The sequence below is a fragment of the Hemitrygon akajei genome, chromosome 12 (genome assembly GCF_048418815.1).
Source record: "Hemitrygon akajei chromosome 12, sHemAka1.3, whole genome shotgun sequence".
NCBI lineage: Eukaryota > Metazoa > Chordata > Chondrichthyes > Myliobatiformes > Dasyatidae > Hemitrygon > Hemitrygon akajei.
Window position 1 is genome coordinate 52,843,462 of NC_133135.1, and position 22,051 is coordinate 52,865,512.

At 41.6% G+C, this 22,051-nt stretch overlaps 1 protein-coding gene across 1 annotated transcript in view; it reads right to left on the reverse strand.

Moving 5' to 3' along the window:
- The window catches only part of prkaa2 (protein kinase, AMP-activated, alpha 2 catalytic subunit), a 45,314-nt gene extending 37,050 nt beyond the window's left edge, over nt 1–8,264 (reverse strand). The window contains exons 1-4 of the mRNA XM_073063096.1: nt 8,153–8,264; nt 7,130–7,271; nt 2,528–2,621; nt 1,823–1,967 (exon numbers count right to left, since the gene is read on the reverse strand). Of these exons, the coding sequence (XP_072919197.1) occupies nt 1,823–1,967; nt 2,528–2,621; nt 7,130–7,271; nt 8,153–8,246 (475 nt within the window). The 5' untranslated portion in view covers nt 8,247–8,264. The remainder of the gene's footprint in view (nt 1–1,822; nt 1,968–2,527; nt 2,622–7,129; nt 7,272–8,152) is intronic.
- Between the last annotated feature and the right edge of the window lie 13,787 nt (nt 8,265–22,051).

Below are 22,051 nucleotides of genomic sequence, written 5' to 3' on the forward strand. Positions count from 1 at the left end.
AGCCAAAATATGGCTAAAAAAAGGAAAAAATGAGACTAAATCTACCCCCATATCAGCGGCAGACCACTCCGTGTTTAAAGGATATATTAAAAAAATCCACCCCAACTTTAAGAATTATGATCGCAATACTAAAATCTGCGCTTCTTAATATGCTTAATTGTAAAAAGAGTATAATCACTAAAAGTTTATAAATCGGGTTATAACCCAAACAAATCAAGAAGTACTTAAACTATGATAAGCGATGCATTATAGGAAGAAGACAAAAAAAGAAACAATAACGCCATCTTAAACAAAACCAAGAATATTTTGCAAAAAACTACCATCTTGATAATAATAAAAAAAAATTCCCTTCGAAAGGTTAAAAATATACCTTCAAGGGAACAAAAATAGTAGTCAAAAATATGGTATAGTGGTTAAAGTGTATGAGACAGAGCGATTAATATAACGAAAGCACACTTTAACTTAAATATGAAGTACAGGATAACCCTACACCGATAGCCAGAGCCTAACCCTGGTTTAAGGAATCGAAAACCATCTTTCACGATCAGAATCACTCATTTATTAGAGAGTAGTGTCTATAGCAGTAGGGAAGTTCTCCTCCAAATACTTTTTCGCTTCAAAAGTCGAAAGGAAAACCTGACGAGGAGCGTTCGGCGGTGAGATCCTGAGCTTCGCCAGGTATAAGAGCGCAGGTTTTAGATTTTTCCCATAACATTCAGACATCAGAGGTTTAAAAAGAAGCCTTTTCTTCATAATTTCAGAACTAAAATCTTCCACCAAACGGAAATAGTAATTTTGAAATTTAATCATCCCAGCCCTCCGAGCCTCACGAATGAGTTGTTCTTTGTCGTGTACATAGTGAAACCGGACAATTACCACCGGAGGTTTGGCTGAAACACTCGATGAACGACTCCAAATTCTATGTGCTCGGTCAAGTACCGGGGGGTTCTCTGGAAAAACCGACGGAAACGCATCTTTTAAAAATTGAGCAAAATATTTCGAAGGATCGCCTTTTTCTATGCCATCTGGGAGACCAAGTATGCGTAAGTTCTGTCTTCTGGACCGATTCTCCAAATCGACACTCTTGGCTTTAAGTGTTTCCACCAGTTTAATGGTCGAAATTAAATCCTGTTGTAATTTTTCAATTGTCAAATCTCGTTTCCGAGCTTCTTCTTGCAAAGACACGATAAGAAGTTGTTGCTGGTTAATTACTGAATCCGTCTTAACCATATAATCTTGAAAAGCCTTTATATCTTGTTTAAAAGCTTGATGTTGTTCATCAAATTTTCTATCCAAAACCTCCATAAGCAGTTCATAAGTTAACTCAGTGCGTTGCGGTTGAGCTTGCTTCTTTCCATTACCGTTCGGGTTACGGCCCGGTTCTCGTCCTTTGGATCTAAGAGCCATTTCTGTTTGCATATCTTCAAGAATTCACAATAAAATCTTAACGATAAGCCCGAGAAAGTAGCAAGAATCTTTTGGTGTAGGTAACAATAAGTTAAATAAGGGTGATCAAAGGTTAAAAAAAGTAAAGGTTATGGAGCGGATCTGAAACAGTACTCACTCCATGAGCGTCTCCCGCTGACTCCAAGTGACTCTCAAACAGTTAAAAATATTTATAATGCACCAGTGATGGCAACCTATTTTAATCTACCAATTATCAATGACCACTGCACTTCATACTACATTATAACACCTGCATGAAACAAATTAGAGTTGTGTCTTGTATTCTTGACACACTATGCTGAAAACATCACTTCACAGCTCTGGAACATTTAACTGCTGTCTGACACATTCCTCACATGCCCCAGGGGTCACATACCAAAGTCAGCTATCTTGGCATTCATTTGAGCATCAAGGAGAACATTCTCTGGCTTCAAATCACGATGAACTACCATGTGTCTGTGACAATAATCAACAGCCGAAATAATCTGTTGAAAAAGGCGGCAAGCTTCTGCTTCTTCCACCTACAGCAAAATGAAAACAGGGGCATATCACTATCACAGCAGAAGGTCCAAAATCAGTTACAGACATAAATAATATTAATACAGTAAAGTCAAAATACTCTTGCATAAACACCAACATGAATGTTGAAAATTACCCACTCTCATTTGAAGGTTCTTTTCCAAATTGAGAGAGGATTATTTTTAGCAATCCATTGGAAATTTTGGGGAAGGAAGAGCAAACAAGATGGCAAAAAAAAATACAGTAGATAGATTTTTTTGTAAAACTGCATCTTAGGTATATTTCCAAAACCATTTGTCAATGGCAGGAAATTACAAATTTGTTTGCAGTCATGGATAGAAACAGTTACACATATCACCAGGGAAATTAAGAACATGCAGTTCCATTCTATCTACCAATAGGTTAAACAGATGAGAAAAAATGATACATGCAATCCTAAAGTGAGATGGATTAATTTCTTAAAGATAGAAAATAAAATTAATGCAAAAGCAAGACAAGTACATTTTCCCCTTAAGCACTTTGAGATTAATTCCCTAAACTTCAAAAGTTGCATAGCTCTTACCCTTCCATGTTTACAGATGTAGTCAAAAAGCTCACCCCCTGGCACGTATTCCATTACCATAAAGAAGTCAGTTGGTGTACTGATTACTTGGTACCTGGAAAAGAACAGCACAGTGCAAAGTCATCAGGAAATGCAAATAATTGGCATGAAATTAGCCATTATAAGTGACAATAATAATGCAAGAACTCACAGTCACTGTGTAAAACTGACAGAAACTTCCCGTTTACAACAGAGGATGCCGTTGATGATACCCCCGAGTTTCTACAGAGAGCACTTCCGTAGTTTTTGCAGATGTAGTCAATGTAAAGGTTAACTTTACATTGTTAAATTACATTGTTACTCTGTTAACTTCTATCCTTGCCATGAAAATGTTGATATTTCTAAACCTTATTCAATAATAGATAGCTCAGATCTTAAATAATAGGTATAACTAATACTAGAAAATCTCACTGGTCTCATTAAAATGACTTAATAATGTTGAATGCTAGTCCCTCTACTCCAAGATTTTAAAATTTTAGTTTTTTTAAAATATTACTTTAATTTTAAATATATTAACTACCTTCATCTCATGCTTGTCCCAATCTTTATTTTGTATAAAATGAGTAAAAATCTAATCAAAATTGGATCATTTTACATCCTGATATGCTGAGAGAGAAATCGTACACCTGACTGGCTGTTCAGTTTCTTGATGATATTATTGTTTTAATACAACACCCACCCCCCCCCCCTCACCCAGGGTACATTAGACCATATCTTGCACTGCAATTAAGGAAATCAACACCGTAAAATTTTATGCGCAGCTTTCTTCGAGATCATTGGAAAACACTATACAAGAACCTGAAGACACACACTCAATACTTACAGAAATTTCCTCCCCTCCACCAGATTTCTGATAGATCCATAAACTCATAAACATTGCCTCACTTTATTTTTATGTCTTACACTGTATAACACAACAAATTTCATGATAAACGTCAGTAATAATAAATCAGATTCTACCAATGAATACAAAACCCAAGCCACATTTATTATAGCAAAGAAGTTTGAATATAACAAGCTTTAATTATTAAGGGTATTAATTATAAATTTCTTCATTGAACATTTTTCCCACATTACAACACCCTATTCCTCAGGAGGATGTATGTTCTTCAACAAGTGACTTACTTCCAAATCACGAAAGCCTTGTTATTGCATATATTCTATCTTATTTAGTACCCTATTCATGCAGTTGTCCCTGAGAAGTTGATTCAATCAATATATCACAAGTTTAGTCAAGTGCAGCTCACAATCCTATACCATGGGCAGCAGGAGCAAGTTTCACAAGCTTGGAAATGTACTGCGATTCTTTCCTGTTTACCTAGCAGTAATGTGAGAAGGTCATCACTAAAAGGGTGCCTGTGACTTAAAAGGCCATTCACCTCCACTTTAAGGTCATTTTGAGATGCATATTAAAGGATTAAAAAGAGCTCCTTGAAAGTTCCCTCTACTCATCTGCCCTCATATCTCCTGTGTAGCACCTTGCTTTTAATCCATATACAAATACAAGTTATTACACATAAATCAGGCCAGAATTATAAGGACAAATATGAACAGCTTTGGATTCAAATTCATTTGAAAGCAGGTTTTCAGATATGCAGAAAGTAGTACTTGATCCTCAGCTCCAGAGAGCAGTCCCACTATCAAAAGCACCCCTTCATTGCTGTTTGATAATCATCTGAATTTGGATCAAACCATTATTTTTGGGTGAAGACGATCAATGGTAGGTTTCAGCAGTATTACGATGTGTTGCCTGTTTCAACAATCATTAAAAATGTAATTCTGAATTTAAAGAAGAAACCAAATTAAACATCAAGTAGCTACAGCTTCTCTAACAAAACAAGTATTTGGGAATTACAGCCTGCTGGAGGTGGTTTTTCTCTAAAACAAGTACAGTGCCAAAAAGGCACAATTATTACAAATAGACAACAATATATATGAATATACTAATGACCGGAAGAATTAGTGAAAACAAAAGAAAAAAAAAACAAGCAGAGAAGACCAAGAGAATATTTAAAAGTAGGAAGGACATCTAATTTTACACATGGACCCCAGTAAAACAGTGTAAAATAAGAACTAAAGAATTGAAAAATTACAGGTAAACGAACTAGCAGGCACACCTTAGACTTTAAACTTGAATTGAGAATATGACCTCAATTATATTCTCAATACACAGGGCAAGGTACATAAATAAGAGATTTTAAAAACCAATTAAGATATAAAAATGCCAGAAAAGCATATGACACATCCAAGCTCATTCTTAAAATATATGAAAGCTAATAGGTAACACTAGACCGAAATATTTGAAAATGTACTTAGTTTAGGGCATCCAATATAAAGGCATTTCTAAACTTTTGATGAAGTTTAAAGTTCACAATATTAACAATGGGACACTGGATTTAATACAAATATACTCTTTCAACAAAAGCATGGTCCGACAAATTGTGATCATGAGAATTCTCAATGAAGGAGATACGGAGCAACTTCCAAACACGTGGCAAGTCGAGGAACAGAAACATGGCAGAATCAAAAGCCAAATAACAGGTGCAAATGTTCAAATTCGCAGCTGTACTAAGCCACTCAACTCATCAGTTTTGCATGGCTTATCAAACAGCAACCTCACCTCAACTCTAGATTCACACATATACCCTTAAATCTTTATCCTCTTTGCTTTAACTAGTATCTATTTGCTCAGACTTAAAAATATTCAAAGACTGCTTCCATTAATGTTTGGGGAAGTGACTTCAAAAGGCTTACAACTATTAGAAAAAAACCTCATTTTTCTTAAACAGCCAACACCTTACTTTTAAGCAGTAAATCCCATTCCTAGATTTTCAGATTCATTTATTTATCATATGTACATTGAAACATGCAATGAAATGCATCGTCTGTATTAACAACCAACATAACTTAAAGACATCCACATGACTAAACATCTTCTCTGTATCCAGATTCTCAAAGCCCTTCAGAATCTTATGATTCAATTAAACTCCAGCAGATTCAAGTTTAGCCAGTCAAACTTTCCCTCATTAGACAGTGTCTATTCCAGGTATAGTCAACACACACAAAATTCTGGAGGAACTCAGCAGGCCAGGCAGCATCTATGGAAAAAGTGTAAACAGTCAACGCTTTGGGCTGAGACCCTTCATCATCCTGGCCAGAAACGTAGACTGTTTACTCTCTTCCATAGACGTTGTCTGACTTCCTTCAGCATTTTGTCTCTTTGTGTACTGTACTAGTCTTCCCATGCAAAATTTAAAAAAATTCTGTTACCTTCCCTAATTTCTGGTCCAAAATATCTTTACAGAAAAAAATAAAATATACAGCTGAAAGCCAAATATACTAATCAATGTGCTTAAATGAGAGAAACATTCCTGAGGCAATTAGGAATGTAAGTGTAAAATGTTATCAGGCCTGTTGCATCATTAAATAAGATCATAGCTTTTGATCAACTTCATTTAGCCTGGTATTCACAGCCTTTGGAGGAACAGCCCCAAATTTTAAACCACACAAAATGCTGAAGCAACTCAGCAGGCCAGACAGCTCTATGGAAAAGAGAAAACAATTGACATTTCAGGCCAAGACCCTTCATCCTGAAATATTGACTGTTTATTCTTTTCTATAGATGCTGCCTGGCCTGCTGAGTTCCTCCATCATTTCTCGTGCACTGGTTTGATTTCCAACTTTGGCAAATTTTCCCTTGTTTTCAAATTTCAACCATCTCTTTGGGAAAATGTACTTATCATGTTTCAATACTAAATACCGTCTGCTAATATCAGCATTGTCCTCCATCAATAAAGATCAGGTACTGTCATTTTAAACAGTTTTACCATCCATTAAACCTCCCAAACCCAAGTTTATTCAAACCAAGTTTATGGAACCCAAACTCAATTTCAATATTTAAATTTTATAACCATTCTGGTGAATATAGAGAGGGCTCATACTATAAACCTGACTGACTTCTACAAATCTATTTTTTTCTGAGGTGCAGCTCCGAAATTGAACAGGGTTTCCTAGAACTGGTCTGACCTCTGCATGCTGCCTTGGCTGAACAGAGGAGCACTTTTAGTAATAGACTAAGACAACTGCGTTGCTCCAAAGAGGTCATTCCTACCCTCGACCATTAGGCTCTATAATGAATCAACCTTTAGCCGAGGAAGTGATAACCCCCTCCTTTTAGACTGCTTGAGGTAACTTATTCTTCATTCTTTCTTACATCTCTTCTAATATTTGTTTACCTATATCCCTTTAATGCTACTGCGACACTGTAATTTCCTTTGGGATTAGTAAGGATCTAGCTACCTATAATAGAACCAACTCAAAAATATTACACACAAATGCTGGTGGAACACAGCAGGCCAGGCAGCACCTATAGGAAGAAGTACAGTCGACGTTTCAGGCCGTCATCAGGTGTCCTGACAAAGGGTCTCAGCCCGAAACGTCGACTGCACTTCTTCCTATAGGTGCTGCCTGGCCTGCTGCGTTCCACCAGCATTTTGTGGGTGTTGCTTGAATTTCCAGCATCTGCAGAATTCCTCGATGTTTGCGTTCAAAAATATTACTCACAGTTTGATGATGTGAGGATGGCGAAAGAGCTTCAAGTTTTGAATTTCCCTTTTAATCTTTCCAACTACATCCAAACTACGAATCTTCTGTCTATTTAGGATTTTGACTGCAACTTTATGTCTTGTCAGTTGATGTTCCCCAACTAAGGAAACGAATAATATACTTCAGCAAAAATTACTCCACACTACTTGGGGTAAGGATAACATACAAAGAAAACTAATTAAAAGGAATACTTCAAAGGAAACTAGAAAACAAAATTTGGCAAGCACTGGAGAACAGGTTAATGTTATCATGACAGGAGGTTGGGGAGAGCTAGGCAGCTGGAGGGGAAGAATAGGGAGGATTTTAGCAAAAGTCTCGTACAAGTCAAAAATAATGGAGAGGGGCGGTGGTAAAGTTGCGTACACTGACAGTAAACATTAGAAATCAGCAAAAGGGTAGGGAATATGGAGCTGTGCAGTAAGGATTGGGCGTCCAACTACGTGGCTGCAGGAGTTGGGGAGGGGTGATGTACATCAAAAGAGACTGGGAACTAGGCAGGTGCAGGAGTTGTGCATGAAAAGGGGCGGGATCTGTGAGTTGACTGGGGGATAAGTCGTGTTCAGATGCCGTGCAGAAGTGGGAGAAAGGTTGAGCAAGGGACTGCGTAGGGTATGGGGTAGCTGAAGAGCAGGGCTCGTGGGTGAGGGCAAGGGCAGGACAGGCTGAGAAAGGGCGAGCAAGGCAGGAGAATGACAGAAAGCGTGGTGCTGGGAGGGAAGGGGCGGCAGCAGTGGGCGGGGTCGTGTAGGATCACAACAATCCCACGGCTTTTACCACTCGTCCTTGGTAAGCGTGTAAACTAGATGGGGGGGCCCGGGACAGGTGTCGGATGCAGCCTCCCTGCCCACTCTGGGTGAGATGCCCTCCGATGTGCAGCCACCTTTACAGACGGAGCCCAGCCGACACACTCCGGCTACATCTACAAACATTAACTGAGAAGCACAAGCCGCGCACCGCTCCGGGCGAGAACACACACTTAACTCTTCACTTTGCCGAAGGTGCCAACTCCCAGGGTATCTCCCAAGATGTAATGGCCGATCTTCACCCGCCCGTCGTGCTTCTGTTTCTCCGCCATGGCTACCGGAGTCCCCCTCCCCAGCCTGCACCGGGGCCCACACGCGGCCGGAAGTTGCTATGACGATAGGAGGCTGGGCTCCCGCAACCTTTGATGTGTACCGCCAGTAGATTGCGCAATCCTCCTTGTATCAGACAGAGTGGAGATAAATCACTGGGAGAGTCAGACTCCGGTCCATTATCACTGGCATGCGTCGTGAAATTTGTTTCGTGGCAGTGGCATATAATGCATGAAATAAATAACTGGACAGATACACAAGTAGTGTAAAAGAGGAATAGCCAGGTGATATTCATGTACTGTTCAGAAATCTGACGGGGACGGCAGGAAGCTGTCCTAAAACTTTGAGTATGGGTTTTGTGATACGCAAGGCTGGTGTGTCACCCCCAATAGCATGTTCTGACACCTTGTCCCCATTCTGAGAGCCCCGCCTGGCCTCACTCTAGTTGCTAGCCAGCACGATTTGCTTCGCAAGAGTCTGCTGCAGCTAACGCACACTGCCAGTCTCGGCTTGGTTTAGAGCACAATCAGGGAATTCCTCGCCGCAGCATGGATACGATGTATCTTTAAACATGGAACATTCTGTTTGCTCAGTTTATATGGTTGAAGTGTGATCCGATTGCACACCAGAGTTGTCGTGTGCCTTCTTAAGCTGACAGTTTCACAGAAATAAAAATACTCCGTTTTTCGCCGAGAGCTTCAGTGACGCGACGTATAGATATGCAGGACCATAAAGCCAGGAACAGACACTTAAACCCACTGTGTCGAAGAGGACCACCAAATACCCATACCTTTACTTAACTCACTAAAAGCAATTATTTGTCACCTTGATAACCAAAGTCAAATTTGACTTCCTCTTTTTGCATTATTTATGTATCTGACTGTCTATTTATTGATTTAATATAAATTATAGTAATTTTATGTCATGCACTATGCTGCTACAAAACAAATACACATACCTACATGTATGTGCAGATGCAATAACAACTTATTTGCAACAGTATCATAGGCACGGGGCATCATACACGCAACCTTCCAAGAAAAACAAATTAAACATAAATTATACAAAGTTTTCCAAGTGCAAATGCCATTAGAACAAAAAAGAAGTTTGCTTTAGAACAAAATGTTCCAAGTGGTTATGGTGCCGCTAAACTGTAGGGTTTGGCTCGTCGGATCAAGAACCAAATGGCTGAAGGGAAGTAGGCGTTCTTGACGGTGGTGGTGTGGGCATCAGGCTTGAGTACCTCCTGCCTGATATGTATTAGATAATGAATGTTGACTTCTTGGGGCAGTGCCTCCTGTAGATACCAGTGAAAGTGCGGAGGGGTGTGCCCGTGATTTATCGAGCAGAGTCCATACTCTGCAGCTCCTTGCGTTCTTGCGCATTTGAATTTCAGTACAAGACAATAATGCAACCAGTCAAAAGCTGATACGTTCAGTATTCTCCACAAACTTGAGACTGAGTGCTTCAGTTTTACCCTCAAAACCCCCTTCGCCTCGCCGTATATCTAGTTTTAGACATTGCTTGCCATGGGGAGGAGTTTCTTACTATCTTCCCTAAGAAAGCTTTTTTACAAATGTTTGATGGGAAGTTGGAAGCGTTACGTTTTGTAACTCCAGAACATGAAACTCTTTAAAAGAAACACGTGGGAGTCTGAAATGTAAGTCTAACTTCGTGTTTTTTTTTACTTTACGCGAGACACACACCTATCACATGGTAGTGTCATGATGTGTGCACTTCACTTATTTGTACATATAGCCCACAATAAATTATTTAAACAAATAAAGAATGCGTAAGCAATAACGTATTTACAAGATGACTCAAATATTACTGAAATATTTAGTACACAACACTCCTCCCTGCTTAACTACAGACTCCAGCTCAATATAGAATACATTTCTACTATATACACAGTATACAATTTAATACAACTACATCCACAGAATAGTCAATTTTCAATTGTCCCATTCTGGCCTGAAGATTTAATCACTGTGGAGGATTTCTTACTCTTGTGGGATGACATCTCTCCTGACAAGCATATCACTCTGCTTAGCAGGTGAGACTTGTGGCTGTGAAAGGATCTCAGGTTCTGGGACCCCCTCCGTGGTGATCGTAGGGGTTGTCTCTGGCTCTACATGAAGTGATTCTGACGGCTGTGGGTAACTTTCTTCTCTAACAATTGACTCTGCTCTCCTCGACTGATCGATGTGTCATCTCCACCGTGCAGGAGAATGGTCCAGTTCTGTCTTTAATCTTTCTGGTTAGCCACTTTTGATCAGTTCACCGGGAATGCTTGTCTGGGAGTGAAACATCAAACCTCCTTGTTTGAGGAGCCTTCAATGTGTCCGGGCTGTTTCTCCTGCACAATCCTCCTGAGACTGGGACTGAGGAGATCCAAGCGTGAATGCAAGGGACAAACCAGGAACAGCATAGCTGGTAAATTGTTGATTGTCGAGTCTGCTGCATTGCAACATGCAAGAAGAAAATTGATGAGTTTCTGATTCACTGTCAGGGTAGTATTGCTCACAATGTGTTCTTTAGACTCTAGGCAAACTTTTCTGGCAAGCCATTTGTTACTGTGTGGTATGGTACATAATAAGATGTAGTACATCTCATCCCATTCATTTTTAGGAATGACTGAAACTGTTCGGTAATAAACTGTGGTCCCTTGTTGGTGACTAAATGTCCTGGGTCACCAGCCCTTGAGAAGAGGCTTCTCTACACATCTACAGTGTGCAAGGCTGTAATGGAGGCTATTGGGAACATTCCTGGCCATTTTGTACTTGCATCCACTTCTACCAAGAAATTTGTGCCCATTAATTGTCTGACAAAATCTCCATGAATAAATGTAGGCCAGTGGTCCCCAACCACCGGGCCACAAAGCATGTGCTATCGGGCCACAAGGAAACAATATGATTTGGCGATATGAAACGATATGAGTCAGCTGCACCTTTCCTCATTCCCTGTCACGCCCACTATTGAACTTGAACGCATGCGAGGTCATTGCCCACGCGAGATCATTATGCACGCATCATTCATGTCAGCACGGGAAGAAGATCAACTCCTCGAGCTTACAAATGATGGTGGGCTGAAAAGTGTGTTTGACATAACACCTCTGTTGGCATTCTGGATCAAAGTCAAGGCTGAATATCCTGAGATAGCCATGAAAGCACTGAAAACGTTGCTTCCATTTCCAACATAATGTCTCTGCAATGTGGGGTTTTCTGCAATGAATGCAATGAAAACTAATTTGCTAAATAGACTGGACATAAAGAGCCCTCTTCGAGCATCGCTGTCTCCCATCACCCCTCGATGGGACCGTCTTGTCGCAGGGAAACAAGCCCAGGGCCCCCACTGATTCACCGATATTGGTGTGTTGCAATAATTTTATATGTTCCTACGAGGAAAATATGCGCTGTGTGTTTAATAGCCAAACGTTACTTAAAATGTTTTGATGCTATTGACTTAGAAGTGAGTTATAATTGACTTATCACTATATTCATGCGAGGAAAATATGCGCTGTGTGTTTAATATTAAATTCATTAGATAAACCCTTTTAGAAACAAAACTGAGTGTATTAGCCAGTTATAAGTGACTTATAGTTGACTTATCACCTATATACCGGTTGTGATTAACACCCCCACCCCCCGTTGGCCAGTCTGCAAGAATATTGTCAATATTAAACCAGTCCGCGGTGCAAAAAAGGTTGGGGACCCCTGATGTAGGCCATTCTCAGGGATAGAGAGGCACAGTTGTCAGCATCTGCTGGATGTGCTGGCATCCTGAACAATGCATGGCAAACTGGTCAATCTGCTGATCTATCCCAGGCCACCAGAAAAAGCCTCAGGCCAAAGCCTTCTTTTTAACCACACCTAGTCTGAGGTAATCACTTCTCGTGATAACCCGATGCAAAGACAATTGTCCGGAAGCGCTTACATCCACTGTGATGAAGTGTTTTGAGAGGTTGGAGATGAAACGTTTCAACTCCTGCCCAAGAAGTGACTTCAATCTGCTCCAATTTGCCTACCTGAGTAACAGGTCCACAGCAGATGCCATCTCAATGGCTCTTCACTCAATCCTGGAACATCTGGACATCAAGGATGCATACATCAGGATTCTCTTCATCAACGACAGCTCGGAATTCAATACCATTCCCCCTCAAAACTAAACAATACTCTCCAGGACCATGGCCTCAATAACTCGTGCAGTTGTAACCCTGAATTTCTCACTTGCAGACCCCAGTCAGTCCGGATTGGCAACAACATCTCCTCCACAATCCCCATCAGCAAGGTGCTTAGCCCTCTGCACTTTACGCTAATGACTATGAGATTAAGCACAGATCCAATGCCATATTCAAGTTTGCTGACAACAGCACTGTTGTAGGCCGACTCAACGGTGGTGATGAATCAGCATACAATGAATAAGTTTTCCTTCAACAGGTCCTTTGCCCTCACAAGTGGTCACAAACCACTATTAGCTAAGTGTTGCATGTTAGCAATACCTAAATGGCTGCATGGATGCAGTGGCAAGCAACCCTTCTATAACTATACACCTATACCACTGAATACAGCAGCTTCAAGTAGAATGGCTGCTTAAATTTGAAGTGTTGTGTACAGTTCTGGTCACCGAATTATAGGAAAGATGTCAACAAAATAGAGAGAGTACAGAGAAGATTTACTAGAATGTTACCTGGGTTTCAGCACCTAAGTAACAGAGAAACGTTGAACAAGTTAGGTCTTTATTCTTTGGAGTGTAGAAGGTTGAGGGGGGACTTGATTGAGGTATTTAAAATTATGAGGGGGATAGATGGAGTTGACGTGGATAGGCTTTTTCCATTGAGAGTAGGGGAGATTCAAAAAAGAGGACATGACTTAAGAGTTAGGGGGGCAAAAGTTTAGGGGTAACATGAGGGGGAATTTCTTTACTCAGAGAGTGTTAGCTGTGTGGAACGAGCTTCCAGTAGAAGTGGTAGAGGCAGGTTCGGTATTGTCATTTAAAGTAAAATTGGATAGGTATATGGACAGGAAAGGAATGGAGGATTATGGGCTGAGTGTGGGTCAATGGGACTAGCTGAGAGTAATCGTTCGACATGGACTAGAAGGGCCGAGATGGTCTGTTTCCATGCTGCAATTGTCATATGGTTATAAATATTCTGTCATAGAAGCTGCATAAGAATTTCAAAGTTAGGTGAGAGTGTGGTCAACAAGTTCATGAAAACTTAACAGTAACTGCATCTAAAATTACAGACAAAATCCAGACAAATCAACACCAAACAAGATAAATAAACAGATGTGGTAAACTTCTCACTTAAAAGACAAGGACATAAATCTACTTCTCATCTTGTATAATGAGTAGTCACACAAATAGGGGGTACGCCATGCTCTGATTGGCTAACACTTAACATTCAGAGAAAACCTTTATAGTTAACACTCAATTCCAGCATCCTCCGTAGGTAAGTTTGCATGTTCCTTCCTGAGTGTGCATGGGTTTCCTGCCACAGTCCAAAGACGTACCCTTCAGTAGGTTAATTGGTCATTGTTGGTTGTCCCTTGATTAGGCTAGGGTTAAATCACTGGGTTGCTGAGCAGCTCGACTCAAAAGGCCAGAGGTAATGTCTCCCCTAAGATGTAAGCACACACACATGCATCTTTTGCTGCTAGCGCACAAAGGAATTTAAACAAAAGGTTGTCACCCTCTACCTCGTTGGCATGTTAAATATATTTCACAATCGTACACAATCACATTTCCTTTTCCAGCTTCTGATGTGGACAGTGTTGACAACATGGAGTTTGCGATGATCTGTCTGCAGATTTAGAACTGCCTTATTTATACTGTTTTTATTGAAGAAATTATGTTTGCACATGTTGTTGTCACTGGGCAAAAAATAGCACAGCACGAGATTTTTGTGCATACTGATCATTACAAATACGAGGGAGCATTGGCCAGAAGGGCCTGTTCTGCACTGTATCACTAAATCAAATAAGTAACATTTTGTTTATTAGCTTCACTTAAACAGAAACCGCGAGAAATAAATACATATAAAAACAAAACCACTTCTCAGTCATGGTCATGGTCTACAAGACCTTTTCAGAGTGTACTTGGAAATGTTTGTAAAAGAGAAAATAACTATTTCCTGATACTATTCGACAGTGTTTCAAAGTGAATTTAAGTGAAACAGATACATTCATGTACTACGACTGTACAGAACCAGAGATGAGTTGAGGTCTATAGGTGAATACTGACGTTTTACTGAGAAGCTGGTGTCAGTTTCTGAGGTGCAGGCTTAGGTGGGTGAGTGTCCATGCATTGGGTTTGAGGACACATGGAAGGTACGTGTGATCCTAAGGGACAATGGCAGTGGAAAACAGAAAGTGACTAGATTGATGTGAAGGGCAATGCTGAAGGGACCAATGAACTGGGGCGAGAGATTGCGGGAGTCGGTGCACAGGGACAGATCTTGTGTGGGCAGCCAGACACAGTCCCCAGCCTGGAGTAATCTGGCTCGGCACAGCTGTCAGTTGGCCTGGTGACAGTAGGTGTGGTTGGCAGCTAGATTGGCCCTGCATGCCCTCTTCCAAGCATTCTGGCAGCATCAAACCGGTGCCCTGGTGAACAGGACCTTGAGTGTTGGCTCCTCCTCAGGAAGCAAAGGGGATTGTTAGCCATGAAGCACTTCAAGAGGTGACATACCCGTGGCAGAGGAGGTGTGTAGGTTGAGGGACAATTTGGCCCAGAGCAGATACTTCTTCCATGTGGAAGGGTTAGAGGTAGTGAAGCATCACAGAAACTTCTCCACTTGCTGATTGGCTCCTTCTGACTGACCATTGGTCTGTAGATGATAGCCAGAGGACAACTTCACTGAGGTGCGGAGGAGGGAGCAGAGGGTTCACCAGAAGTGGAAGATGTATTGTGGGCCCCTGTCTGACACAATGTCCTGAGGGAAACCAAGGAGGCGAGCTACATGTTGGAGAACCAAGTCCAGCATCTCAGTGGTTGATGGAAGTTTGCAGAGGGCAAGAAATGGACAACATTGGAGAACAGGCTCACCCCGTTATGATCACTGTGGCCCCATCAGAAGGTGACAAATTCCACAATGAAATCCATGGCAATGTGGTACCAGGGCAATCAAGGGATCAATAGGGGCCAGGAGCCCAGAGTGCCACTGATTGGAGGAATTGGACTGGGCACATTGAGAGCATGCAACAACAAACTGAACTGAAGTACATCTGCGATCATGGTAGGCCACCAGATCCATTCTTGCAGAAAATCCAGAGTCTGTCATGTGCCTGGATGGTTCTGGAGTGCCTAAGAGCCCATGGCTGTTAGCACGTACGTGTGGTTCTCAAGTGTGTCGGCAGGAGCAGGCTCGTGTTGTAGGGGCTGGCAGATCTGGTTCTCTAGATCCCAGTTGAATGGAGTGAGGATCTGCAAGGATCAATTTCCATTTCACCAGGGTCAACCTGGTGTGACATTGCATCTGCCTGAGTGTTCTTGGAGCTCAGCTGGTCATAGATGGTGAAAGTAAATTGCTTGAAGAAGAATCCCCAGTGAGTCTAACATGGATTGTGTTGGTAGGACTATTGTATGAATGTGAGGGTCTGGTGGTCAACCAATGTCTCCATTCTTCCAAGACTCACTTAATGGCAAACAGCTCCCTGTCTCTTACTCCATAACATCACTGTGTAGAGTTGAACTTACAGAGAAGAAGACACAAGGGTGTGTCTATCTGATCCTCACTGCGAGAGAATGGTCCTAGCACCCACATCAAGTGCATCCTCTACCACAAAAGATCTAGAGGGGCTCAGATGGCAGAGAAGGGCAGCAGTGGTGCAGTCTCTTGAGCTCTTCAAAAGTGTGGTCCACAGCAGCAGACTATGTTATCTGTGAGGTAGGTGATTTGGCAAGGGAGGCGAGAGCCGCGACAGTTTGGCTAGTTTCAGAATGTTTTGAATGCACTATCCATCAAGGAGAGAGGGTAGTCGTTCTTAATGGTGATTTTGTTGAGTGACGTAGTCATTCATAGCTTGTGTTTTGGGGGGGGGGAGTGACAATAAACGACCTGGGGGAGGGGTGGTGCCCAGGAGGAGGTTGATTGCACAGTCATGCGGTCTGTGAGGTGGCAGGGTGCTGGCTTCCCTTTTACTGAAGGCGATGGCTAAGACACGGTATTTCTGTGGGAGTTTGGTGAGGTTACGGGATTCCTCCATCTCCACAGATTTATGGGTGAAATCAACTGAGGTTGCAGGCAGGTAGTCCAGTAGGTGGGTTCCCAACTGAGCAGTGAACCAGATGACCAGGCGTAGAGAGGCTCATGAGATAATCCAGAGTCCATCATGTGTCTGGATGGTTCTGGAGTGCATAAGAGCTCATGGTTGTCAGCACGTACATGCAGTTCTCAAGGGTGTCAGCTGGAGTAGGCTCGTTCTGTAGGGCCTGGCAGATCTGGTTCTCGATCCCAGTTGATTGGGGTGAAGATCTGAGAGGAGGTATGATGAGTTGAGGAACGATTTCTGCTTCACCAGGGTCAAACTGTTGTGACATGGCATCCAAGATGAGAGGGGGAACAAAGAGAAAGGGTCGGGCTATGGTGCAGGTGGAGCATACCAGATTGAAGGCCCTGGTGGTGCGGTTTCCCTGTTTCCCTGATGCAGTGGCTATTTGATGCATAGGTGATCGGCCGCTCCACAGTAAGTGCACACGTTGTTCCACCAATGACGCTCAAACTTTTGGAGAGGGGGGTTAAGAGGGGTTTCCCTAACTGCATGGGTTCTGGAGGCAGTGCTGATGAAGGTCCTGCAGCCTGAAAAGGTTCTGAGAATGTAACTGGGATTCCAGGTTATAACCTGGAGGATAATCTGGGTCCTTAAGACATTTGTCAATATGGGAACCAGAGTGATGAGGTTTTTGAGGTCAGTGGGCATCTCTCAGATAAACAGCTCAACTTTCAAGCGCATCGAGAGGCCATGATGGTAATGGGCCTGCAGTGCTTCTGCATTCCAGCTGCACTCAGCCATGAATTCCACGATGTAATCCAGCTCTGAGTGTGAGCCTTAATGCAGGCAAAGTATCCAACCGACTGCCCCCCTGCCACTTTATGCTGATTAAAAACCTGGCACATCACAGTAGTGAGTTCCTCATATTTATTGAAAACGGTGGGATTATTGTCCCAGTTGGCAGTAACCCTGGTCAGATCTCACCCAGAGACAGATGACGAAAGCAATCTTGACTCAGTCCATAACATACAGAGATGGCTAGAGCTTGAAGTGCAGGATGCACTGGGGCAAGAAGTTGTAGCATTGGGATAGGGATCTGTTGAAGCATTTGGCCTCTGGAATTCGAGGCTCTGAGGGAAGAGGTTGACTGGTGGAGGGTTGCTGCAACAATACGGCGAGCAGATGGTCAATGCTTTCCTGCTGTTTCTGGATCGTGTACTTGCGTCAATGGATGACTTCCTTTAGGCAAGCAAACTCTGCTGGGTCAAAGGTGGGTTCACCCATCCTGTCAGGAAACGTAAAGGAGGCTTGACTCAAAAGCAGAGCAGTGGAGAGGACTCAGTGATGAACAATAACTTTAATAATAGACTACAAAAATAACAAGGCGTGGGCAGCCACAAAATGAGAGAAGACAGATACTAAACACCACAGGAAACAAGGTGACTGAAGGTTCGATAGGTGAACAAGGACAGTGGATGAAAGCAGGGATTAAATAGACTTCAGGTGATGAGTTGGAAGTGAGTGCCAGGTGACTCCTATTAGCTGGGCAGAGACTGGGAAGTGCCTGCCTGTTCAGGCCTGACAGACATGGGTATTGCTATTGTCCAGGTGATCCAAGGCCTGTGGAAAGCGAACGAGGTTACATCCACTGTTGAACCATGCAGTGAAAGTCAAATTACAGCGAGTCTAGGTCTTTGCTTATGCAGGAGTTGATTGTGGCCAAGACCAATCTCTCAAAGTACTCCATCACAGGTGTGAGTGCAAATGGGTGATAGTCGTTGAGGTAGCTCATCCTGCTCTTGACATAAGACCATGACATCTTCTTGGGCATTGGTATGACTGTTGCCCTTTTGAAGCAGGTGGGAACCTCAGAGTGCAGCAATGAGTGACTGAAGATGTTCTTGAATACTCCTGCTAGTTGTTTGGCATAGGTTTTCATTACCCTACCAGGTACTCCATAAGGGACTGACACCTTGTGAGGGTAGTGTCTGGAGTTCTTGTATAGTTCTAGATCATTGGTCTGGAATGGCACAGATCTAGTCCTCAGCAGACTACAAACCTCCTGGTTCATCCATGGCTTTTGGTTTGAGTATGTTCTTGTAGACACATACTGATCCACACAGGTCTTGATGGTGTACTCATTCAGATTCAAGGATGAATCCCTGAATATTGTCCAGTCCACCAACTCAAAGCTGTCCTATAAGTGCTCCTCCACCTCCCTTGACCATACCTTCTTGGGCCTCATCATTGGCACTGAGGTCTTTCGTGTGCCTAATACGGCAGTAGAAGTACAGCAAAGTGATAGGGCTTTGCAAAGTGTGGTCATGGGATGGCACGGTAAGCGTTCTTGATGGTGGTTCAACAGTGGTCAAGTGTGTTGGCTCCTCTGGTTTCACGGGTGATATGTTGGTGGTAGTTGTTCAGAGACTTCTTCAAATTGAAATCCTCCCGCAATGATAGGAAAGGCATCCAGGTGCATTGTTTCGTAACTTCTGATCATGGTCGTCAGATCTTCCGGTGCCTGCCTGACATTGGCCTGAAGTGGAATGTACACCACTACCAGGATAATGGGGGAAATCTGCCTCCACAGATAAAATAGATGACATTTGACCACTAGATATCCCAGGTCAGGTGAGCAGGACTGAGGCAGAACTGACACAACTGTGAACCACAATGAGTTAACCATAACATATACTCCACCTCCTCCACCTTTAAAAGATTGTGCTATTACAGATGAAGACTGGATTTTGATTGACTTAATAAAAATACTATTAATATGGATCAGTAAGTGAATTTCTAAAGCCAAGAAATCTCATGTAAAAGCATGACCTTAGAATTATATAAAATTTATGACATTTCAGAATCAGGTTTATTATCAGTGATTTATATGCCATAATTTTGTTTTGTTTTGTAAAGTCATACAGTACACAGACATAAACCTTACTATAAATTATAATATAAATAAATAGTACAAAAAAGAATAATTTAATATTCATTGGTTCATGGACCGTTGAGAAGCCTAATGGCAGAGGGCAAAAGCTGTTCCCCAGTCACTGAATGTGAGTTTTCAGGCTCCTGTATTTCCTCCTCAACAGTACTAATGGAAGAGGGCATGTCCTGGAGGGAGAGGGTCCTTGGTGATAGATGCAGCTTTCTTGAGGCACAGGACCAAAAAAGGCTACACATGGACGTAAATTTAGTCAGCTCCATCTTGGATACTAGCCTACAAAGTACACAGGACATCTTCAAGGAGTGGTGTCTCAAAAAGGCAGTGTCCCTTATTAAGCACCTCCAGCACCCAATTTCCCTTGGGGTGGTCTGGAGGTCTATTATTTGTTTCCTATAATGAATGCAATAGTCCATTTTTATCCTTGCATTCAACTCATTCAGCCCTACTTGATGGTTCATCTCTCAGATGGAATCATCTCTTACATTAATATTACCACTGTTCCTCTCATCTATTGCTGCCTTCACTATTTCATCTGAAAACCTTCTCCACGTTCAAACATGCATCCAAGCTCTCCAAAATTGGTCTCATCACCAAAGCCTGAAAATAGATCTGGAAAATTCCAAAAATAATTTTTTAGATCAAATCTGTCTTCCATTGAATCTCAGTGTTGATGTTACTTATAATTATTCAGAAAGATCATTCAGCCCATTGGGTTCTTGCTGGCTTCCATGGAACAATCCCTTTGGCCTCATTCCCTATATTTCCCTGTGCCCCTGCAACTTATTCTCTCTCACATGCATTCATTAATTCCAGTTTTGATTATTCCCACACTTTGACGAATTAGCTTACGTGCATTTCTTAGATGCTTTTAAAATTTCTTCCCTCCTTTCTCATTATGTCCTAGAGTAAACTTGGTCAGGCCCTGTGAGTTTATCCACCTTTATGCATCTCAATACTGCCAACACCTCCTCTTTTGCAATAGCAATGTGCTCTGGGATATTACTATTGTCCTTCCTAATCTCTCTAGCTTTTGTGACCTCTCCACAAAAATTAAGGATGGAAAGTATTAACTTAAGGCCTTTCCCATCCCCTGTGACTCCACAAATAGATAATCAATTGGATCCTTAAGATGATGTAATTACCCTTCTGCTTTTAGTTATAGAATCTCTTCATATTCTCCTTTACCTTTTTCTGCCAAGGATATCTCACGTCTCTCTTTTGTCATTTTGTTAAATCCTTGCACAATACAATTTCTCACTAATACAAACAGTGGCATGGTAGCATGGTGGTTAGCAAAACGCCTTACGGTACCAGTGACCTGGGTTCAACTCCCACCGCTGCCTGTAAGAAGTTTAAACGTTCTCCTCATGACTGCATGGATTTCCTTTGGGTGCTCCAGTTTCTCCCACATTCCAAAGCTGTACTGGTTGGTAGGTTAATTGGTGATTGTGAATTGCCCCATGATTAGCTTAGGGTTAAACTGGGTGATTACTGGCTGATGCAGCTTGAAGGGCTGGAAGGGCCAACCCTGTGCTGTATGTCAATAAAAAATAAAAAGACCCTGTGAACTTATAATGATGTTTGTAATATTCTATTACAGTTTTATGCTGAAGACATCAAATGTACATTTATTGCCCAAAATGGAAATGTTTGCTTTCTGTCAAGCATCACTACAGATTTGGCCATGTTTCCATCTGCAGAGCTAATTGTGCAGTAATACAATTTGGATCTTTAAGTCTACAGATCTAGTCATGATATGTGCAGAAATATATAGTTGGCATATTCTGTATCAAACAAATACCTAGATCATCAAAGTCCATCAATGACTCAATAAATTCATATTATCACAACAATAGCAGCTATTGACAGCCTTGCTATCAACTAGTTTAATCTCATCAAAAGTTATTTGATTACACTTAAAGCTTTAGGATATGATTGAAATAAGGTTTATGTCCTTGTGTGTAGTTTTTCATGGATTATATTGTATTTCTTTATTCAACTGGGCATGTCCTCAAGAAAATGAATCTCATGGTAGTACTTTGATAATAAATATAATTTGAACTTTGAACTACTATTGAAGTAGTCTACTATGCATTAAAACAAGTTACAAAATATTTTGCTGTGTTCAGAAGAACGTCCAATGGAAGAACCTGTAGTGAGAAAATAATATTCCCATATTAATTAACAGTGAAGGAAATTACAGTGTCAGGATGATTACCTTATTTCTTCGGGAGTTCAGAAGGACTGACAAGGTTTTGGCAGGCAGCATGGAGTGGCACTCGTTTTGGCCATTACTATTGGGTATGAAGGGTATGAAGTTCATGAGCTGCAAGTCAGATATATCAGCCCAATGTAACAATTTGACCATGCAGAAATGAGTAGTCCAGACCACCTGCCTTGAAAATAAATTTCTGCCCTTTATATATTCACAGTGTTTAAATGGTATCTAAATACATTATAGATAGAAATAGTGAGAAAGAAAGAGAATTACTCTCCGAGCACAATTAGAAAGATGCAGAATGACCCCAAAGGTTCAATGAAAGAGGAAGGAAGTTATTGAGTAGGATTGCTGTGAAAAAGCAGAGGTAATGGTGCCACTAACTGGAAGGGAATTTTTACAACAGATCAAAAAATTATTATATAA